Source organism: Artemia sp. Qi Xiang Cuo, chromosome 1 (genome assembly GCF_049724085.1).
Source record: "Artemia sp. Qi Xiang Cuo chromosome 1, ASM4972408v1, whole genome shotgun sequence".
In the NCBI taxonomy this organism is placed as follows: Eukaryota; Metazoa; Arthropoda; class Branchiopoda; order Anostraca; family Artemiidae; genus Artemia; species Artemia sp. Qi Xiang Cuo.
The window spans coordinates 17,132,293-17,155,582 of record NC_142794.1 but is presented as its reverse complement, the minus strand read 5'-3'; the positions used below and the strand labels follow the sequence as shown (position 1 = coordinate 17,155,582).

Below are 23,290 nucleotides of genomic sequence, written 5' to 3'. Positions count from 1 at the left end.
AGGGCTAGTACTTTTTTTAATAGTCGAAAGTGATTGAAGGGCAACTAACCCCACTCTCCCACCCACGATTTCCCAAAACACATCCAAGCGAAATTTTGAAGTAGGCCTAGTCAGTTTGCTCAGCGTAATTGAAAGTTCTGGAAATTAGATCTTTGAGGATGACACCCTGCCCCCCCCCTCCCACAGTCCTCAGGGCAAGGGTTGTAAGTTATGCCCAGGGAGCGTGTAAGGTGTTTATAGAAAGCGTTGTCGTAGAAGCTTCAAAAAGAGTCAATTCGATTGGAAATTGAAAGGGCCAGTGCCCTTTTTAATTGTCGAAAGTGATTGGAGGGCAACTAACCCCAGTCTCACGCCCACCATTTCCCCGAACACATCCAGTCAAAATTTAGAGATTGTCATTTTGTTCAATGTAGTTGAAAGGTCTGGAAATTATGTTTTAGAATATTACAAACCCCACACAGCACTCAGGGAAAAGGTTGTGAGTTAAGCCCTGGTGGCATATAAGGTTCTTATAGAAAGCCTTGTCACAAAAACTTCAAAAAGGGCTCTTTCGATTGGAAATTGAGTAGGGCTATTGCCCTCTTTAATAGTCAAAAATAATCGAAAGGAGAATCTCCCCCTCCCACGCCCATAATTTTTCCAAACATTTCTGATCAACACTAGGATATGATCATTTTGTTCAACGCAGTTGAAAGGTCATAAAATTATGCCTTTGAGGATGACACCCCCCATAGCCCCTAGGTCAAGAGTTGTAAGTTATGCCCTAGGGGCATATAATATTTTTATAGAAATTTTTTTGTCTTAGAAGCTTCAAAAAGGGCTCATTCGATTGGAAATTGAGAGGACTAGTGCCTTTTTTATTAGTCGAAAGCTATCAGAGGGCAAACCCCCCCCCCCCCCGCCCATCATTTACCCAAATAGTTCCAATTAAAATTTGAGATAGTCATTTTGTTCAACTTATTTGAAAGGTCTGGAAATTATGTCTTTGAGGATAACAAATCCCCCCAGTCCTCAGGGCTCTGGGTCATGCTCTGGGGGTATGTAAGGTTTTTATAGAAAGCTTTGTTATATAAACTTCGGAGGGGACTCATTGGATTGGTAATCAGGTGCTCTATTGCTCTTTTTAAGAGTTTAAGTGATCGGAGGGCAGCTACCTCTACCCCCCCCCACATACACGTCTTATTGTCCCGAATTGCATCTAAAAGAAATTTTGAGATAGCCATTCTATTCAAAATAGTCTGATTATCATATAACAAGGCTTTTGAGGCTGAAACAAACCCCAGAAATTACATACAAGGGTTGTAAGATATGCCCAGGGGGTATTTAATGCTTTTTATGGAAGAGATGGTTGTTTAACTCGGTTTCCAGCCCGAGGTAAATTACACACAGGGGGGGGGGATGTGACATTTCCTGGCATGATTTGAAACCGGTCACGAATTAAATATAAAAATATAAGGTTTATCGAACGAAAAGTAAGAGCAGCTTTAAAATTGAAAACCAACTGAAATTCTTTGCGTTGATGAGAGGGTACCCTCCTTCAAAAATCGCTTTTTATAGCAAATTTTGACTTTTCTCACTATGTACGCATATATATATATATATATATATATATATATATATATATATATATATATATATATATATATATATATATATATATATATATATATATATATATATATATATATATATATATATATATATATATATATATATATATATATATATATATATATATATATATATATATATATATATATATATATATATATATATATATATATATATATTAGAAGAAGAAATTAGTTTTCCGCCTGCTGTTAAATAGAAGAAGAAGAAATGACTTTCCTGTACTAGTAGCAAGAACCAGGCTCAATTAGCTTCACTTCTAGCTCAGAATTTACCAGACGTTTTCATTCCACGTGGAAGTATAATCTGCCACAAATATGACAATTGGTAACCACAACAGGTCCCAACTCCTTCAATGATGATGAAAGCAATTATGGGCTCTAGATCAGCTTCTTGCTGTCGCTCGGGAAGCTGTATGACTGGTAACGTATATGCAATTTTCATTACACACAACTAATTAGGAAAAAAATTGCATTTCTATGACCCAAGAGCCATCCGGTGACATGTCAGTTTAGGACAACTTCTTAATACAATTATCTAAAGTATCGTTCTAAATATTTTATCTAGTTCGATTTTTTTTAAATAATGTCTCAAAAACCAACAGCTGAGAATTTATTTCATTCCAACTACTGATTTGACTATGATTTTTGGGATAAAACTGCCTTTGCCTAAATATTATCCCCCAACGAGGCAGTCCCAGTTGAACTTCTGTATCAAAAACACTAAGATTGTGTTTGCTTTTTAACACTGATGGGGATAGAATAGGATGATGCAAGTTCAAACAAGATATAAGGATTTACTTCATTCTAATAGCCGAAATGAATAATGAGGTATTTAACTAACTGCAAATAGTTGTTATATCTCTTAAAGGAATAGTTAAGAAAAAAGATAGTATGGCGAAAATGGAGAAAAGATATTGAGTAAGAAGGCGCTGCTTTATTCTCTTACTGAGAGAATTATAAAAGTAACAACGATTTTATAGGTTCAGTCAGATTATTAAAAGAAGATCATTTTGATTAACAAACTATGATGTTGGCTAGAGCCCTTCTTACGCAACAAAAAAGATCACGCCATAGGAAGATTTCACAATCCAGTGTTTTGATCCGTAAATAAGTAATTTTGACCCGAACACGACCTAATGAATATCGAGCAAAAGTTCCAAGAACTGTTGAAAGGATATTTATATATTCAGTCTAATAGACTATATGGGCGTGTAGTATACCAATCTTTCCTGAACATATCCTTAAAAATGAAACGTAGACAGTTTATCCAATAAATCCAACGGCTATTGAATATCATATAGTTGTAAATTGTTTATCAGGGTTTTGGTTAATTCTCTTATGGGGAGGTAGGTAGAAAAGCCCCCAAAAAACCATTTGGGGCTATGTTTTTACCATTTCCATGAAAAATGTTTCAGATGAATGAATAGCTATTCCAATGATTTTTAGACAACCTGTGAGCTCTTACAGTAGGGATATATATATTTATATATATATATATATATATATATATATATATATATATATATATATATATATATATATATATATATATATATATATATATATATATATATATATATATATATATATATATATATATATATATATATATATATATATATATACATATATATATATATATATATATATATATATATATATATATATATATATATATATATATATATATATATATTTCCCAACTGTGCCCCTCTCACTCAGACTATCTGTCTTGATTTTTTCTCCAATTAGCCTTGGATTGATAGTAACTTGATTTTAATTCAAGTTGATTTTAACTCATTTTTAATATAAATGAGGGTATAGAAGAAAAAGAATTTCTATCCAAAGTTAAGATCTCTTTTGGTGAAAAAAGAACAAATAAGTCTAATTGCACATGGTTCTCTATGACATATCCGTATACTTTTGAACCTATAGAAACGTTGTTACTTTTATAATTCTCTCAGTAAGAGTATATAGCAGTGTCTTCTTGCTCAATATCTTTTAGAGAACTATGTTGTCATAGGTTGTAACCTTTACTCGAATCACATTTGGCATATGAAATTAGCAATTGTCTGGAACACAAGCAAGTGCTTTACAAAACACTATTAAAATGCATAAAATATTCTTTGTGTGCATTTTTGTTACGTTTTTACGAGTCAGACAAAAATTCTGGATACGGTCTTTGTTGTGTTATAAAAGTTTTTGGGGCACAATTTATGTCACCTAAAATTCCAAGGCACCACATTTTGACATTCAGATCGAAACAGTCATTAATTTGAATTTTGAAATATACTCTAGAATTAATATTTATAGATTTTGATAAAGGCATTTAATTTTTGTTGTTGTTGTTTTTGTTACACTTTTTTTAGTAGTTGGGCCCCCTAAGCAGCATATGAGGGTAATTCACCTGTGAAAGTAATCACCACTTCAAAGCTAGTGCTTTGTTTAAATTCCTAAATTTTTGCAAATATGTTTCACAAAAAGAATTTTTAAACCTCAGTTTCATCATAGTATTTCACGGTCACGTAATACAGACTTACAAAGATATTACAATATCTCGTAAACTTTTTGTTTGATAACTTGGGACGACGTTAAAGATTAAAGCTACTAGATACCTCTAATTAAATCTTACAGGCTCCGGATAATTTCCTCAAGTGAATTCATTTTTGAGGATAAGGAATGTATAGAGCTGGATTTACCAATAGACCCGGGCCCAGGGCTGCACAATGCCAGGGGGCGCAATAGATTATCCCTAAGTGATTTTTTTGAATGATTCATAATCATTTGTTTCGAAAAAACGCAAAATTTCGCATTTTCGTTAATAGGGAGTTGAAACCTTTGCGATAGTGTTCTTTGATACACTGAATACGATGATGTATTTGGAAGCAAGATCATACACCCTTTCGGGGTTATTTTGTCTCTTTTTTGAAAATGAAGTAAATTTTCTCAAGCTCGTAACGTACGGCGGGTAGTTTCAAAGTTAATGATTTTCAAACAGTTCGTGGTAACGAACTGTAAGTAAGAAGCGACCCGGCTCAATAGTAACAAAAACTCTAAAAAAAAAATTTTTACACTAGTAGATATATTAAAAAAATTGGATTTTTATGGTGATTTCAAATATATAAGTTTCATTATCCAATATATATATATATATATATATATATATATATATATATATATATATATATATATATATATATATATATATATATATATATATATATAGATTCAATATATATGGTTTTAATGATGACATGCCCCTTCATAGTCCCTGGAAAAGGGCTGTATGTGGTATCGGGCGTATCGATATCGCACGTATCGGTATCGGGCATATTGATATCGCATATGTCGTATCGAGAATATCGGTATCGGTATCCGTTGCTGTTTTTTTTTCAGTCATTTCCTAGGCTCGTTTTTTAAAGCATGTCCCGGCAAGGTATCATGGTTGCAGCGATAGCTGCAACCTAGCAAAGAGCGAACCAAAGCCCATAGTAACCACGATTTAAAAAACGCACTTAGAAAAAAACTGCCCAGTGAAAAAATATTTTACCTAACATTGACTCAGGAATGTTAGCTATTATTTCTGTTCGTCTTAAAAGTAAAAGTTTACTGCGAAAGGAAATTTATGGTGATTTCGAAAAAAGCCTCAAACCCCTCGAAAATGGCGTCAGATCAATATGAAAAGTGTACCATTGAAGTCAACACGGTCGAAAAACCTGCACATGGAAGTTACAACCCCACTCCTTGAAAAACAAGGAAAATCACTTTTTTTGCATCGGTGGCACTGACCTGTCTTTTATTTTTTTGTTGTTTCTTTTCTCTTTTTTTCAACAGGCCTAGCGGGCTACCAGAATATCATAGCGAGATGCTTTATGGCTTACTCAAAATCTATTTCTCATATCTACGTGCTTTTTATAAATTCTGCCATCTGCAAATGCCATATGGCACTAAAATGGCACTTTTTGTGCTATTTCTCAAGGGGTCGCACTAGCAGGCTACCAGAACATCGTTGACAGGTCTTTTATAGCTCATATAAAATATATTGCACATATCTACGTCTTTCATATAAGTTCCACCGTCATCAAGTTCCAAATGGCACTAAAAACGGCACTTTCGGTGTCGTGTCTCATGTGGAAAAGCTAGGGCTATTGGGCTAGCAGAACTTATAAAAGTGATGTTAATTGACTCATTTGAATTTAGTGCTCTTATATACGTGTTTTTTTTTCAATTTTACATTCGTAAGTGCGATATAGCACTAAAAACAAAACTTATGTTGCCACATCATAAGTGGAAAAGTTTTGAAGTACAAAACAGGTATTATTGTAATAGTTATGTTCCAGAATCCTTAACTGGAGGTTCACAAGAACCCCTCCTGTACACTCCCCTCCCAAACCCCTTAGTAAGTTTCATAAATCGTCTGCTCATCAGTAAGCTACTGAAACATTAGCAGGCTGCCACACCGTCGTAGAAAGATGTTTAATGGCTCAATTATAAGCTATTGCTTATATTTACTATGTTTTTAAAAATTCAACCATCTATTAGATTTCACAGATTTTAATGTTAACTAGTTTCTGAGGAGAATTTGCAATGAACTCTTTGCCATGGTTGAAGCATTACCTGCAACCTAGTAAAGAGCGAGCCACAGCGCATAGTAACTAAAAGTTAAAAAATGTTAAAACGCTCGTTTTTTCTTCTTTATTCCAGGCCTAGCGTATTACTAGAACATCATACAGAGATGCTTAAGAGCTTATTCAAAAGCTATTTCTCATATGTAGGCTACGCGGTTTATATAAATTTTGCCGTGTGCAAGTCCATAAGGCACGAAAAAAGGCACTTTGTATGCCGTTTCTTGAGGGGTGGGGTTAGCGGGCTACCAGAACATCTTAGATAGATTTTTGATAGCTCATATAAAAAATAATGCTCATATTTACGTTGTTCCTATAAATTCCACCATCTGCAAGTTTAAATAGCACTAAAAACGGCACTCTTGGTGCCATGTCTAAAGTGGAAAAGCTAGGGCGAGTGGGCTACTAGAACTTTTTAGAGTGATGTTTATTGGCTCATTTGAAAACTTTTGCTCATATCTACGTGTTTTTTATCAATTCTACCGTTCGTGCCAAAGATTGTTCTTATCCGCCAACCGTCTAGGGCTAAACGGAAAGCAGGTCGTCCTCGTTTGGGGTGGGAGGACGTCATAAAGAAAGATTTAAAGGAAATGGGAACTTTGTGGGCGGCTGTAAAAAGGGAGGCTTTGAATAAATGGGGGGTGGAGGAGGAGCGTGCGTAGCTGTGTTGGCCTCAGGCGGCTTGGTGCTGCGGTGAGTTGTTGTTAGCAGTAGTAGTAGTAGTAGTAGTAAGTGAGATACAGCACTGAAAACAACATTTTTGGTGTCACTTCTTAAGTGGAAAATCTTGGAAGCATACAACGGTATCATTGTAATAATAATGGTCCAAAACTCTTAACGGGAGGTATGCAAGACAACCTCCTGCAACTTCCTCCTCCAGTCCCCCTTAATAAGCCACACAATTAAAGTCCTACAAACATCAATATATTAAATTATATTATTAGAGGTCTGGTTCTGTCAGTACAACGCTGGACTTCAAATTACATTATCATACGTTCAATTCTAGCTTGGATTTATTTTATTTTTTTTCAATCATGGTTCGTCCCTTCTTATGGTTATTTTTCAGATAATCCACTATTTTTGCAAGTGTGATGCACTCATTTTTAAGGCATATTCCGGGAAGGCAGATTTTCAACCTTTTACTCATATCCACGTGCTTTTTATCTATTTTACGATCAAAAAGTGCCATATAGCACTAAAAATGACACTTTTGGTACCACTTCTTAAGTGGAAGAGTTTGGAAGCATAAAACGGTACCATTGCGATAATTATGGTCCAAAGCCCTTAACTGAAGGTTTATAAGATCCCCTCACATACACTCCCCCTCCAGACCTTCTTAGTAAGTTTCATAATTTTCCTAGTCATATTAAAAGTAAAAGATTATTGCGAAAACAAATTAACTGAAACTAAGAACTTTTAAACTAAACATCTACCAAAAATTAAGCTTGATTCATCAACAGTTTTGAATTGAACCTTCAAACTTCACTCTGCGATGAAGCCTGTGTGCTAGTTCTAACGGCAGTAATTGAGGGGAAGGGACGTCCTTGTCTCCTTAGTTTTTGCTCTTACTTAGGTTTTGAAATCACCTTTTTTTTGGTTATTTCATTGGAAAAGGCACTTGTTTCACTTAAAAAAGTTGGGGAAACAACCGAAAGTGCACTTCGTGATAATATGTTATCAAGTCAAATTTATAAAAAGCGATTAAGTATAAATATAAGCTATTAAATGAGCCCTTAAACATCTTTCTTTTGTTACAGTAGCCTTCTAGTTTCTGCTAGTCAGTAGCTGATTTATAAAGCCCTGTCTTCATTATGGTTTTTTCAGGCAAAGACGGCCGAGTGAAAACAACTTTTTGCTTATCGAAAAACAAACGTTCCTGAAAACCATGTAGGTCTACTGTTTCGTGAAGTATGGACAATAAACTTTATGTTATAGCCAGAAAGATTTTCTTAGCTGTCAAGGTTGTTTGCAGTATTTTCTAGAGGTGTCTTATCTCCCCTAGAACGGTGACTAGAAATTATATTAAAAAAAAGTTTTTATAAAATTAAGTAAACCTGCGAAAAAAAGAAATTACTTTCTTCTAAATGAGGTATGACTTTAATGAGGATGACTTTAATGAGGTATGACTTTAATGACATTAAATGAGGATGACTTTAACTGAAACAAAGGAGTGACATTAAAACCTAAAACGAACATACATTATTCCGTATGAAGAAAAACGAATCATTGCATTGTTGTTTCTACATTAACTTTTAATCAAAAACGAATAAAGATTAATTTAAAAAAACAAAGATTTTAAAAGGGAAGTAAAGAGCGAAGTTGAAACTTAAAACGGACAAAAATTATTATTTCACAGCCTATTTAATATATATTAATAAGATTAATACAAATAAACCAACTAATTATGTTTCCCTATGCTTTTACGATTATACAAAACTAGCCTACTGAAAACAAAAAGAAAATATAGGAGTTTTGGTACAGTAAAAGCAAACCAATTAAGGATACTTTATATAGAACCAAATTATTATCCCTTTTAGGATCAATTCCTTTTAAGATAAAGCAACAATCCATTTTAGGATTTTGCTTTATTTTTTTTACGTTTAATTTGGTATCACTTCTACACAATGGCACAGTTCAATGACTGGCTCTCGTTTTGGTTCTTAAACGGACATGTCATGATTAGTTTGTACACAAGTTCGAAGTAAAGCCATCTTGATAGTATTGGGACTATAGACTAGCTTTAGAATTTGTATCATAGCTTGATATTCACTCTTGTATAGAGCGAAATAATCGGATTTCCAGAGTTCATATTATGTTTTATTTGATCTTCATTTCAAGCGATACTAAAGCATATTTCTTACAATTTAAGACTGTATATTACCCACTATTGGTATTATAGCTGGTGAGAGCAAAATGCTGCTTGATAAATCAATCCAATATTTCTGTATGCTGTTCAATTACTTCGCGGTTATTAAAAAATATTTAGATTTACGCTTATGTTTTTAAGATAATTTAATTGTATACTGAAAGTTACTAATGTCACAACTGGTAAAAGACTATGAAAAGCTTTATAGATTCGTTTACTGTTGTCAGACTACATACTCACTTTTGACTCTTAAATCAATAATCCTGGTTTTATGCTTGACTTTTGTGTTTTCATTAAGCGCTAGTTTTGTATAATCCTAAGAGCATAGGGAAACATAATTATTTGGTTTATTTTTACTAGTTTTATTAATAAGTTTTAAATAGGCTGTGAAGTAATAATTTTTGTCCGTTTAAGTTTTCACTTTGCTCTTTACTTCCCTCGGAAAAACTTTTTTTTTTTTATTTTCGAAAAAAGGGGGAAACACCCCCTAAAAGTGATAGAATCTGAATGAAAATCAGACCTTCATATTCAGCGTATCATAAAACCCTACTATAGATGTTTCAAGCTCCTATTTGCAAAAATTTGGAATCTTTTATTTTTTGCCAGAAAGAAGATCACGGATGCGTTTTTATTTATTTATTTTTTTCCCCCAAGGGTGATCGTATCAATCCAGTGGTCCTAGAATATTCCAAAAAGGCTCATTCGACCGGAAATTAAAAGATCTAGTGCTCTTTTTATGTGACCAAAAAATTGGAGGACAACTAGGCCCCCTCCCACGCTCATTTTTTTCCAAAGTCGCCCGATCAAAATTTTAAGATAGCCATTTTGTCCAGCATAGTCGAAAATATAATAAATATGTCTTTGAGGATGACTTGCCCTTCCCCCAAGGGAACTGTGGGGGATTAAGTCATCCTCAAAGACATATTTATTAGATTTTCGACTTTGCTGAACAAAATGGCTATCTAAAAATTTTGATTGGGTGACTTTGGGAAAAAATGAGCTTGGGAGGGGGCAACGTTGCCATGCAATTTTTTTGGTCACTTGAAAAGGGCAATAGAATTTTTACTGTATCGATACTACTGTATCTACTACTGTATCTACTACTGTAGGACTACTGTATCGATACGATCACCCCTGAAAAAAAACACAAAAAAAAAACAATCAAATAAACACGCATCCGTGAGCTTTCTTCTGGCAAAAAATACAAAATTCCACATTTTTGTAGATAGGCGCTTAAAGATTCTATAGTCGGGTTCTCTGATACGCTGAATCTGATGGTGTGATTTTCATTAGAGTTCTATGACTTTTAGGGGGTGTTTTCCCCTTTTTCCGAAAATATGGCAGATGTTCTCAGACGCGTAACTTTTGATGGGTAAGACTAAACTTTATGAAACTTATTTATTTGAAATCAGCATAAAAATTTGATTCTTCTGATGTATCTATTGGTATCAAAATTTCAGAGTTAAAATTTTTTAGAGTTTCGAATACTATTGAGCCGAGTTGCTCCTTAATTACAGTTCGTTACCTGTTTGAACTGTTTGACTTTGTTACAACAAAATGTCTGAAAATGGTAAGTCTTTCTGCATTAGAATGCATGCTATATTTTTTCTTAATATCAAGTAGAATACCAGGAAATTACATTAAAATAAAAAAATCATTTCACTTTTTTTACGCTATTGTAAACTTTTTTTTGCGATCTCCCCTTCACTCCCTACCAAAAAAAACATGGATATGATCTTAGTTCATTGACAGAACTACTGAGACTGTCTTCCAAAAGCCAAAACTAAGTTTGTGTCATAACTTTGGGCTAAAGATCATGCTGCTTTCGAAATCTAAGAAAACCTGGCAACAATAACTGACTGTAGTTTCAGTAACTTCTGGAACCATGCATTCTTAGGAGTAGTCACGTAGGAGTAGGAGTAGTCACAAAGACGGGGTAACGTCTTTATCACACAAAACTAGCAAAACTACTTACCATGATTTTCTAAGGCATCATTTTGGCATTTGGCCCAATCAGTATTTCACAACATTATTTATTTCTTATAAATATAATCTTTAATCACTGATAATTTGTTAAAACTATTTTAAAGTTGAAGCACCAGGAACAGTGAAAATAAAAACTGATTGTTTGAAATGGTTAAGTGTGCACAATCATATATATTTTATAAATTAAGGAAAATCATGATGGAAATTATGCAATTAAATTAAACATCTACTAGAGCCCTAAGACCACTTTTATGAAGATGTGAATTCCTTACTTTACAAGTGAAGGATGATCACGCGTGCAATCATCCCAGTCCGTATTACAATAATATTAAAAAAATAATATTTTACGGGCCAAAAGGCTGAAAAAAAATTTGGCGAGTAAAAAGCAATTTTGGGTCAATCCGGGCCAAAATGTTGCCGTGAAAAGATTCCAAGAACTATTGAAAGGGTATTTACATAGGCTGCGCAATAGTGCTAAATTTACAAGGGTATTTACAAGGGTATTTACATAGATATAGGCTACGCAATAGTGCTGCCTAAGTAAACAACGATGAAGGCACAATACACTACTTTTTTTCACCGAGACACTGTATAAAGTGATTCACCGTAGAAACACTGGAAGGAGCTCCTTCGATTGGAAATTGAAAGTTCTAGTGCCCTTTTAAGAGTCAAAAGTAATTGGGTGGGAACTTACCCTTCCCCCACACCCACTATTTCCCCAAACACATCCAACCAAAATGTTTAGATAGCCATTTTGTGCAGCCTGGTTGAAAGGTTTGTAATTACGTCTCTAGGGATATCTCCCCCACAAAAAAAACCCTCAAGGCAAGAGCTTGGGTGTTTTGGAAGTTCTAGTGCCTCTTTTAAGAGTCAAAAGTGATCGAAGGGAAACCAATCCCTTTTGTCCTAAGATAATATAACAATGCAACAATGCAGATCATATAACAATCAACAGATTCTTAATGTTTAAGTTTTGTGGACAAAAACAATTGTCTAATTTAACTAATTAGTCTTTCTTTTTTATTTTTATTGTTCTACATGATAATACCGACAAAAAAGTTCCTAAAATATTTCCTAAAATATTGCAGGTTTTTAAACAACAATAAGACAAATCTTGAAAATCGTGATTTTCCATTACGAACAGACCAAGGATGGATCCAGGGGAATATGTTTATTTTCATGTCTTGGGATAAAATGAAGGACCTCAGTTCCTATCCGTATAAGTCGTGTTTTAATAACTGTATATTTCATTTCATAGCTAAATAATACAATTTTCCATTGCAAAAGCAATTATTTGTTCCAAAATTTATAATGAAATCAAACAAACAAAAACTATACAAACAAGGAACAAAATGAAAGAGAAAAATAAAAAATACTAGATCATTTTTTATCTTGATTAATCATGAAGTATAATCCAACCCGCATGACTTCTCGATGGTAAATTAGAAATTGATCTAGCAATAGGTTTAAAGTAGAAATAAAGAGTTAGCTAACAAAGTGAGAAATTAAAACTAAGAAATCCTAAGAAACAAAAGTGAAAACAGAACTAAAGAAGAAATAAAAAAATCGCACAATTATTGATAGTTTTCGTCGGATAGAGCCAATGGAGACTTAGATACGTCTGACAAAGTTTAGCTTTCAAAGAATTTCACAGCATTTTCGTGCAAAAGCTTATCCTGAAAAAGACATAGTTTTAATATGCTTACTCTTTTTAAGCCCAGTCACTAATAAATCTATAACTATTATAATTACTGTAATTTATACAAGAAATATTTTTGGCTAAAATATTTCTGAACGATATGGATTTAATAGTATAGAGAATGACAAAATTGAGGAATGGTAAAAACTAATACACTTAAATAGTATAGCGAACAAATGAAAGTTCAAGTGGGGACAGGTTCTTTTATTAGACAGTGAAAACACATATCACAAATCTGGATATTTTGACCACACACATCAGTGGTCGTCATCAGCAGAAAAACTAAAATATTACAATTGAAAGTAAAGAAAAGTAAACAAACTACACATATACAGAATAAAATATTTACTTTCGGGTCACAATTTTTTTGTTCTGAATAAATACATTTGTTTAGATAAGGTTTTATTCATTATCAATACACGTACAATAATACACTGTGCTAGTCCCACCAAAGGCTCCTTGGTCTGTGATTAGGGGAGTATATACAGATCATAAACTTAGAGATAGCCAATTAGATAGCCAATTACTTACTGAGATGAAAAAAAAAACAGTACAAAAGAAAAAAAATCAAACATCAATAAAGCATAATATAATTCATTTGTCTGCATATTATTCTCAAATCAAAAAAGTGATCTTCACACCCTTCTAGAATCCACTGGTCACAACCAGATTATAAAGAAAGAAAGAGAAGAAAAACAGAAACGAAAAACAATTAAATGAAAAACTATTGCCAACCATTCAAAATACAAAAGTAAGCCACGAGAAAGGCTGCGCATAAGCCACAAAAAAAAAACACTTATACTCTAAGTCAAAGAAAGAAGAGCAAAAAGAAAAAGAAAAGAAAATATAAATGAATAAAAACTATAAAGTAAAGTTTATTCAGGAAAAACTAAAAATTTATTCAGGAAAAAGTAAGGAAAATTAATCATGTGACAACAATGAATTTTTTACTAGTCTTTTGAAGGTATCAAGTGAGTGGCATTCTCAAGCCAAATCGGGAAGGGTGTTCCATGTCAAATGACAAGCAAAAAGTGGATTACAATCGGATCTTATTGTTGGTGTATGCGGAATTTGGATAATTATAGAACTATGAAGCTGATAATTTGACCGATCAGATTCAAAAGAAGACGTAAATCTAAGGGACCTAGGAATATCACCATGGAGCTGAAGAAAAGCGAAAGAAGCACAGGAAAGAATATAAAGTTTTTTAACATCAAGTAACGATTTAGTTGCCGAACGATTTACATCCTGGACAAGATTTATAGCTAATTCGTAAGTATTCGAAAGCGGTTTGAGAAAAGAAGGGAAAGTAGACATCCATATGACTGGGCAATAGGAAACATAAAAATTAATTAAGCTATACAATAGGATTCTTAGAATTGGTACTGGAAAAGTATGTTTGAGTTTTCTTAGAATACCGAGGTTTCTGTATACCTTCACTTTAATCAAACCAATATGGTGTTTTAAAGATAAATTTTCATCTACGAGGATACCTAGGAAACGGACATGGCAATACGTTTTTCTAATAATAAAGCCTTTGGATATATGAATTTCAGATAATTGAGGACAAGCCTGAGATATACGAGAAAAAAAAACTAAAAAACTAGTTTCAAAACATTTAAGGCAAGAGAATTAGCATCAAACCAAATTGGAACTCTCTCGCTTTAATTGGAAAGCTCTAGTTTTTCTGCTGATAATGACTACTGGTGTGTGTGGCTGAAATATCCTAATTCTTTACATCTGTTTTACTCTCTAATATAAGGACTTATCCCAATTTGAACTTTTATTTGTTCGTCAAAGAAAGGCAATGTGGTCTTAGAAAAAGAATACTTAATATGGGGTGGTACGTCGAAAATTAGATAGTATAACTATATAGGATAGAATAGTCAAAAAATAGCATTGAAAGTATTATCTAAATATTTAAATTTTTAATCAGGATAATTCTGGGACTTTCCTTGTTCCAGTTATTCGACTACGAAAACCAGACGCAAAAACAAAAGGTTTACCAGTAAAATATTTGTGACTCAAAAGCTATTCATGCTTTTTACTGCCTTAGAATCACAGTTCATATAATTATCCAGTAAGCTTATCGCAGATCATTTCTGGTCTTCGTTCTCGGTGCGAACAAAAAGCTCCTCCCACTTCTTCGTGCAGCTATTAATAGCGGGTTTCCACTTGTTTCCGATTGTTTAGCGTAAAGTGCATTATTCGTACTAGTGGGTTTCCACTTGTTTCCGATTGTTTCGCGTCTGACTTGTCTACCCGTTAAAAGATCTGATGCCGCTTATGTTTCTACGTTCTCTGGAGCACTCGCACCCCGGTCCGGGTTTTTATAATGGGTGAGATAGGGAGTGATTATACTGGATAATTATATGAACTGTGCTTAGAATTTAATGACACAAAAATTATCATTTTTTTAGTAGCTCAGTGTTTGACGTAGTAAGGTAAATACGGCAATAGTAAAAAAGTGTGGTTGTTTGGCTTCCTCTACTGATATAAGCTTAAAGAGTAAAACAGTTTGCTTGAAAAAATTCGCTGCAAAAATAAAACCAAATGAAATTAAAGCACACTCTTAGCAGCGAAGAACAGGACATAAATTTCTCTTTTTCTCTTTTATTCGACATTGTTGCATGTTTTATTAAAACAAAGTTTTTTGAAACACAAGTAACGAGCGGCTGCAAAATTTAAAAACAGTATTGTAGTCGTCTAAGCATAATTCTTATTCCAGTTAAACTGCCTTTGTCTTGAGTAGCCGGTCTCGAAGAATTGGGGCCAAAAGTAACACTTTAGATCAAAGAACAGGGGGCTGTGGATGGAGAAACCCTTTTCCAATATGGAATAATTTCTGTTCGTTTTAATTTTAATATCGCTAACTGCTTTCATTTGAAGAAAAACTTGCTTCTTTTATTTAATTTATTTTCATTTTTAATTGTATACCAAGGGGTAACCTAAAATGTGAGGAGGGTTGCCGTCCCTCAAACACAACTCTTTAAATTAAGATTTAACTTTTCCACAGTAATGCCTCGAGAGAAACAACTTATTTTGTGAATTTACTTTTTGAAATAAAGCATGACTATCCAAAATAAACTATGATCTCCTCTATATGAGGGGGCTCCCAAAAGAAGCTGACGGATAAAAAAAAACATCATTACTTCATCAAACCTTATGCGCATAAGGTTTTAGCTTCAACTCTTTATGATGCCTAGTCAAAAAGTTGTGAATTACATCTTTGCGCGTTGGATTTGTCTATAGCCTTTGATAGCATTTGCCATGCACAAATGTGGCACTCTTTGTCACAGTTTACAGTGAAGCCTTCTGTCATACATGTACTTAAATTTTGGTATAGTAATTCGTTTCTTCGTTTAAAATCTGGTACAGGGTACTGCAGTAATATACCAGTTCAATCTGGAGTACGACAGGGTGGGGTGCTATCACCTTATCTATTTAATGCTTGCATTCAAAATGTGTTGTTAGGAATCAAGCCTTCGTATTTTTATAATTTATTTGACGTATCTTATATTGCGTATGCGGAAAACCTGCTAGTTTTAAGCCGAACCAAGTCTATTTTGGCATTATCGGTGCAAGGTATTTCTATGATGTTTCGGGATGTTGGTCTGTTTTTGAATTTTGATAAATGCGAATATTTAGTTTTCAATCCCAAATCATCTGCTCATAATTTGTCCTGTGGGTCATCAGTAATTCGCAATGTTGCGAGTTTACGGTGGTTAGGAATTGGTATTTGTTCTACACTCACTTTTTTGCGACTTCAAGTTTCGAGAGATGTAAAGAAAAGTTGAAGATCGGATATGCGAAAATTGTACCTAACCTTGGAAAATATTCACGCCGAGCTTTAGCTAAAATTTATTCCACATATTGTGACCATTCTGTCTTGTTTTTAAGTGGAATGTATTTGTTATGTATTTGTTATTGTATTTTGCTACCTAGCCTCAGAAATAAGCAGAGCTGATTGAACTAGGATTTATATAGTTTTAAATATAAGCTTAAAAGGGCTGTACATGGCTTAAGTTACGATATTTTAATATCTTGGATAAGAGTTATGAATAATATCGTAACAGCTATTATGATGTTGGTTCTACCTGACAATACACATAATTCTGTTTCGACGATAGGAATTCGCTTATAGTAATAATATTTTTTTTTTTTTCATTATTATTTTTCTTTTTGAGTCTATTTAATATAATTAATTAATTTAGTTTATTTATTCTAATTTTTTCTATAGTTTTTATTTTATCTATATTTTCTTTTCTTCTCCTTCATATATGAGTAAGTGATCATTTTAAATTTTCTTTTGTTTTTTATCTCTGAGTATGTAATTCATATGTCTTCCCTCTTTGTACAGGCCAATGAGCCTTTGAGGGATTAATAACATGTAATATTGTATGTGTATTTAATGAAGGATAAAACTTATCTCATCTTTATTGAATAAGAATGATTTGTGCCAGATTCATATCGCTTATTTTAGATATTGCAAATTTTCATTGTACCTTCCCACTTCATATCGTAATACACGTATTTCTGAGAAGTATGGTGCTACCGACATTATCCAATCGTTTGAATTGCTTAATAATAATTTGACAAGAAATGTCTTTGTGTCCCTTGGCCCAAACCATAATATTATCCGCGTTTTTTTGTCAGTGATTAAGGTTTAAGTTATCTTTGTTTCTGTGTATTTGATTTTTTTTTTCCTTTTTAGTGTACTTTACTCCGCTTGTTTTGTATAAAAGTGGGTTGTAAATAAATTATTATTAACTTTTAATATGTTTCTCTTATTCTCTTCAGAACCCTTCAAAAGTAATCATGAGTCGCTACACCACCAAGAAGAGGATATTCATCGCAGAGTGGTACTTTATGTTGAATGAGTAAATATCAGAAACTCAAAGAAAATTTCAATGCCAATTCAACACAGGAAATTCCTCTAATCCCAGTGGAATTAAAGCCATAGTGGCTCAATATTACCGACAAAGACCTGTATCCGATCTTCGCATATCTGGAAGAACCACACAGCAAAAAGAGATGAAAATTGTTAACGATTAGCAGAAAGTTTGGACGTCCATCCTCACAAGTAAGGAGAGAATCAAGTCAGATTGCGATCTCTCAATCATCTCTTCAACAAATACCTCATAAACAGGACAGGAACCCACACAGAATTTATTTTGTGCAACAACTTCAACCGAGATATCATGGAAAAAGGCTTTAGTTATGCAGGCGATTTCAAGATTTGGCCAATGGGGATTCAAACTTCCTCAGAAAGCTCAAAGAAGTTACTAAAAAGAAGGATTTGAGGGACAGAAAATCTTCAAGCCAGAGTGCAAAGGGCTTTATGGCAAAAAAAATGTTCTGTAAAAACCTGAAATTTTAAGTTTGAATAAATTGATTTTAATAAAAACATATAAAAATGCAACAACGCGTAATATAAGTGAGTTCCAGATAAAAGTTTTGAAAGTGACCACCAAACTAAGAGCTGACGGAATGGCGGTGAAGATACGGGAAATTTGCAATACCCCTTCCTTGTTTTAAAACAGGACGTGTGGTCTAAATACTAATTATACTGACCTCTGGATTTTTGATCGTTTTGGAAATTGTAAGTGTTGATGATTTAACTGTAAGTGTTGAAGTAAAAAAGCTCTCAAACATAATAAATGGAAAGAGTCCTTGAAAAACTGCGAAACTCTACCTCCATACAAGGCCATAGCCACGGGGGGACTCGTAAAAACCTAACAAAAATGAATATAAACAAATTTTTTTATGCTTTTTTAAAGTTTTTTTTTGTAACCTCCTTCCCCTGTGTACCGATTATGAACTGACTAGGATTATGTATATGTAACATTGTCTCCCTTAATGCTTAATAAAAGTCATTGTACTATATAAAACCTCTCTACAATCTTATTTAAGTCTCTCGAATAATCCCAGTCGGTACGCCAAATTAGTCAGGTCAAAGCCTAAGGCACGCTACCAAAGTTTATTTACCTTAGGACCATCATTATATCCCTTATAAAGGGAGTAATGGTAACAACCCAAACCTACGATATACAAGCTGGTAACAGCTGGATGGCAACTATAACGGTACTTTACAACAAACATAACCTTACAGTGCGTTATGATATGGAGTAGCGGCAAATGAAGTAACGGGCCTTGATTTTTCGAACATAGCGATGGACCCTGGAATTGTCAGATGCCTAAAAATTTTGTTCGACCTTCGATACAAAACGAACCACCAATATGGTTCCAGCAAGACGGCACAACAGCGTACACGAAACGAAAAACGTTAAATTTGCTCAAAGACATTTAAACGTTAAATTTGCTGCGCACATTTCTTCCTATGGGTTATCCTCAAATAGAGTAGGTATTCACGAACAAACCGGCCACAATAAATGTCTTTAAAAACAACACAAAAGATAATTTAGAACCGTAAGGCCTGAAACATGAAGTAATATGCTCGAAATACCCTGAAAGGGCACAAGAGTGTGAACATGAAGCCGATGGACATTTGAGTGACATCTTTTTCATAACTTTAGAACTTAGTGAAAACATACCCTGAATTAGACAAACACTGTTGTTCTGAACATATCGGAATTTAAAATTGAAAGAACGTGGATCAAGCGGACCCTTAAACTAAACAACTAAAATTTAGACACTGTCCTACTTCCAAAAGTGATTCAAAAGAGAGCCAAAATTGTTTTTCCAATCGGCTTCAAACTTTCAAGAACTGTTGTTTGGCGAAGTACACATTCATGTTGGGAAGGACACAGTGCTGGAACATCAAGAACTGAGCCAAAGAACATTTTTCCTTGACCAGTTGCAACTTACAGTCATAATTCTAGGGCCACGGGGAACTTAATGAAAAAAAGTTGGGCCAAACTAGGCCCCAAGAAGGGACACTAAGTTGTAAAATTCTCCATTGTTGCAGAAATCCTAGGCTGACCAAATTTTAATCGGTGGATATTTTTCGTAGGGAGTATTTTTCAGCGATGAAAATCATTTTCGATGTATTGTTTTAAGAATATTAACCTTGAATGTAAAATCAGGGGCCAAAGCAGGGAGCAGAACACCCCCTGACATTCAAGGATGTCTTTAATTAAACAGTATGTAGAAACAAACTGTAAGTAAAGACCGACCTTTGTCAACAGAAACCGAAACTATTGATAGTGTATAGAACAATAAGCCGTATGAAAATGAGGTTCTTTCTCACTTTTTAGGGTTATAATGAGAGAAACGTTGAGATGACTAGCATATGTTTTCTGATGAAGGACGAAATATTACTGACTATTGTTCTTTACGGCCATCCACTGCGTCAGCGAAAACCAGGTCATCTTGAATGCTCTGGGAAGAGGTCATAAGAAAGGACCTAAAGGAAATTAGACCTTCATGGGAGGAGGGCAAAGATTGAAGCTTAGAATGAAGTTAGGTTGAGGAGGCTTGTGCGCTGCTTTATTGGCCTCAGACGGCTTGGTGCTCCAGTGAGTTGTTAGTAGCAGTAGCAATAGTTAAGGGCAATTTTCGTTATCATATACCACTTTATTAATAGACAGAAAACGCTACTTCCATAACTTTATAACTATAAGTTAAATTATAGACGAAATTATAGCTTCTTTTTATTCAATTGCGGTATTCAGCATTACAAAGATGCACTCAGTTTTTTGCTCATACGGTTTCTAAACTTTCTAGACTATGGTTGTGGCGTCTGACGCATAAAAAACGAATTCTAGCTTATAGTAAAAAGAAATTTACAAACGTGTTTAAGAAAAATTGCTCAGCAGGAAAAAATTGCCATTTAAAGCTGAATCAGGAATGGTAACTATTTTTCGATTGATCTTAATGGTAAAAGTCCCTACTGCAAAAAAAAAGTATGGGAATTTCTAAAAACAGGCTGGAATCCCTCGAAAATGATTGGGATCATCACAGCCAGATATCCCATATATAAGACTACAACCCTCAATCTTCAGCATCAACGAAAATCTCTTTTGGATGGGAAGCAGCTGTGTTCCCTTTTTTCTTTCACTATAGACATTTGCTTAACAATTATTTTGAAAGCTAATTTCTATGTTTAGTGCCTTTTGTAAGTAACATATTCGAAGAATTAGATGTATCATGTGATGAATCATGTGTAGATGAAATCTAGGAAACAAGAAATATCTCTAAGAATTCCCGCCAAGACCCACTTGGCATTTTGTTCCCTAGGATGGAACAAGAAACCACAAGGGTGGCAACACTGAGTGTACTGGTAATTAGGTTGCAAGGAAAAATTGAATACTGGTAACTATGTTGCAAAGAAAAAGGCTCACATTCAATAAACGAAATAATCATATGTTCTTGTATTCAACGTAAGAAAACCTTACAAAAATTTGACTAGTAAACACACTATAGAGATTCTAGAATAGAATCCTCAAGTAGATTGAAATACTGGTTGAATTGAAGGGAAAAGAGAAAATTGAATACTGGTAACTATGTTGCAAAGAAAAAGGCTCACATTCAATAAACGAAATAATCATATGTTCTTGTATTCAACGTAAGATAACCTTACAAAAATTTGACTAGTAAACACACTATAGAGATCCTAGAATAGAATCCTCAAGTAGACGTTCTTGACTTAACTGTAGAACATATGTTTAAATTTGAGAATTCTGAAACTATTTGAACTTCAACTCACTTTCGTCATTGAATCGAATGCATTTTGAAAATTTAGTATCAGAAAATACTTATTGCTTAGTGTATATATTTTATTTTTTGAAATATTAAACGGTTAGTACAGGTGAGCGCTGTAGACTTGAAATCATTTGTCCGTTATGACAGGGATTCGAGGCCGGGTGTAGCAAGTTAATTGGTTTTGAATAAGGGTCAGTTGCGTGACTCCGTAAAACTACTAGAGTCCACCCAGCTCTAAATGGGCAGGAGAAATCTGTGGAGGGTTAACAGGAAGGGTGAGCAAAAGCACAGGATGGCTAACCCGTAAGCCCCCGTATCACTTCCTGGCAAAAGGGTCATGAAACGGAGATCAGAACCATTGTTAGGGACTGTAAAGTCCAATTTTATATTCTTTACCTTTTTACCTAGAAACCTTAGTATTAGTTTCAAATAGTCAGGGTTCAAAGACCCAGTCTGTAAAACCCTTTCATCAAAATCATCATTTAAGGCTGCTCCGAAAGGTGGCTGGGAAATTAGGTAAAACTTTATTGTGTATATAATTTCTACTTATTAAAGTAGTTTGCCAAATATTTCCTCTTTCTTTTTTTGTCCTTATTTTTTCTCTGGTGAGTCAAAACTACAAGTAGGAGAAAAAACAAGCAAATGCCTTTTGTTTGTAGAAAAGAAAGCAAACTAGAAGCAATAAAACAGGACACCACCTATTTAGAGAAGAATCAGTAATGTCACGTTTTTGTGGATAATTATATGTCAAGAAAAACAAACGTCTTTTCCACGTGGCTCTATTTCGAAGATCTGGGAATAAAAAATATACAATTGCTTAGCAGAGGAAAGTATCAAGTCTCCAATATTATGACAAAAGTATGTTTATTTCTTAAAACAGGAATACCTCACAGGCATAAGCGTATCTGCATGGAAAGAGATATACTTTTGGACTGGGTTTTCCCTTTTACCAACAGATTTGCAATACAATTTTCTGTTTTCATGAAACACTAAAAAATACCATATTTGCTCATGGGGCCGCTCACTCTCCTACTACACCCCATTTTGTTAAGAGCTTCATTCTTCAATCCCTTGAATTACGTTTCTATGTCCTTTAGTTGTTTTCTGATGTCCATTTCTAATCATAGGCAGCGCGATTGCGCTGCCTAAGTAAAGAACGATGTTGGCACAATATGTTTTTTTTTTGTTTCCATACCAGGGCACTTCGTATCGAAGGAGTTGTCGTAGAAACATGGAAAAGGGCTCATTCAATTGGAAATTGGAACGGCTAGTGCCCTTTTTAATAGTCGAAAGTGATTGGAAGGCAACTGTTGATTTAAGGAATAAAGAATAAAGAATAATTCCGCTGGATCAGATTTTCTATCCCTCCGCGTCCTAAAAATAAATTTCCAGTTATTAAGGATCAACTTTTCGAACATATTAATGGGTGTTTTAAGGATGGAATCTTCCCTTAGCCGTTTAAAGCTGCAAAAATAGTGCCAATTTTTAATTCAGGTGACCGAGAAGATCCTAGTAACTATAGATCAATATCACTGCTTCCGATTATAGCTAGAATAATGGAGAAGATATTATGCCTAAGAATTGAGACATTTCTAGAGAAGAAAGGATTTTTCTTTAAGAACCAATTCGGTTTCAGAAAAAAAACATTCTAAAGAGCATGCAGTTCAGTTTCTTACAACGTTGGTCAATAATGGCCTTGATATACATCTTAAAGTCATAACTGTATTTTTAGATATTTTAAAAGCGTTCGATTCTGTGGACCATGAAATTCTATTGTGTAAATTAGATAATGCCGGTATAAGAGGACGACCTCGGAATC

At 34.0% G+C, this 23,290-nt stretch overlaps 1 protein-coding gene across 1 annotated transcript in view; it reads right to left on the bottom strand.

The window, feature by feature from the left end:
- Nucleotides 1–12,398: 12,398 nt before the first annotated feature.
- LOC148956060 (2-amino-3-carboxymuconate-6-semialdehyde decarboxylase-like) overlaps nucleotides 12,399–23,290 on the bottom strand; it is a 206,081-nt gene continuing 195,189 nt past the window's right edge. Inside the window, exon 5 of the mRNA XM_089093860.1 lies at nucleotides 12,399–12,784. Coding sequence (XP_088949986.1) covers nucleotides 12,740–12,784 — 45 coding nt within the window. The 3' untranslated portion in view covers nucleotides 12,399–12,739. The remainder of the gene's footprint in view (nucleotides 12,785–23,290) is intronic.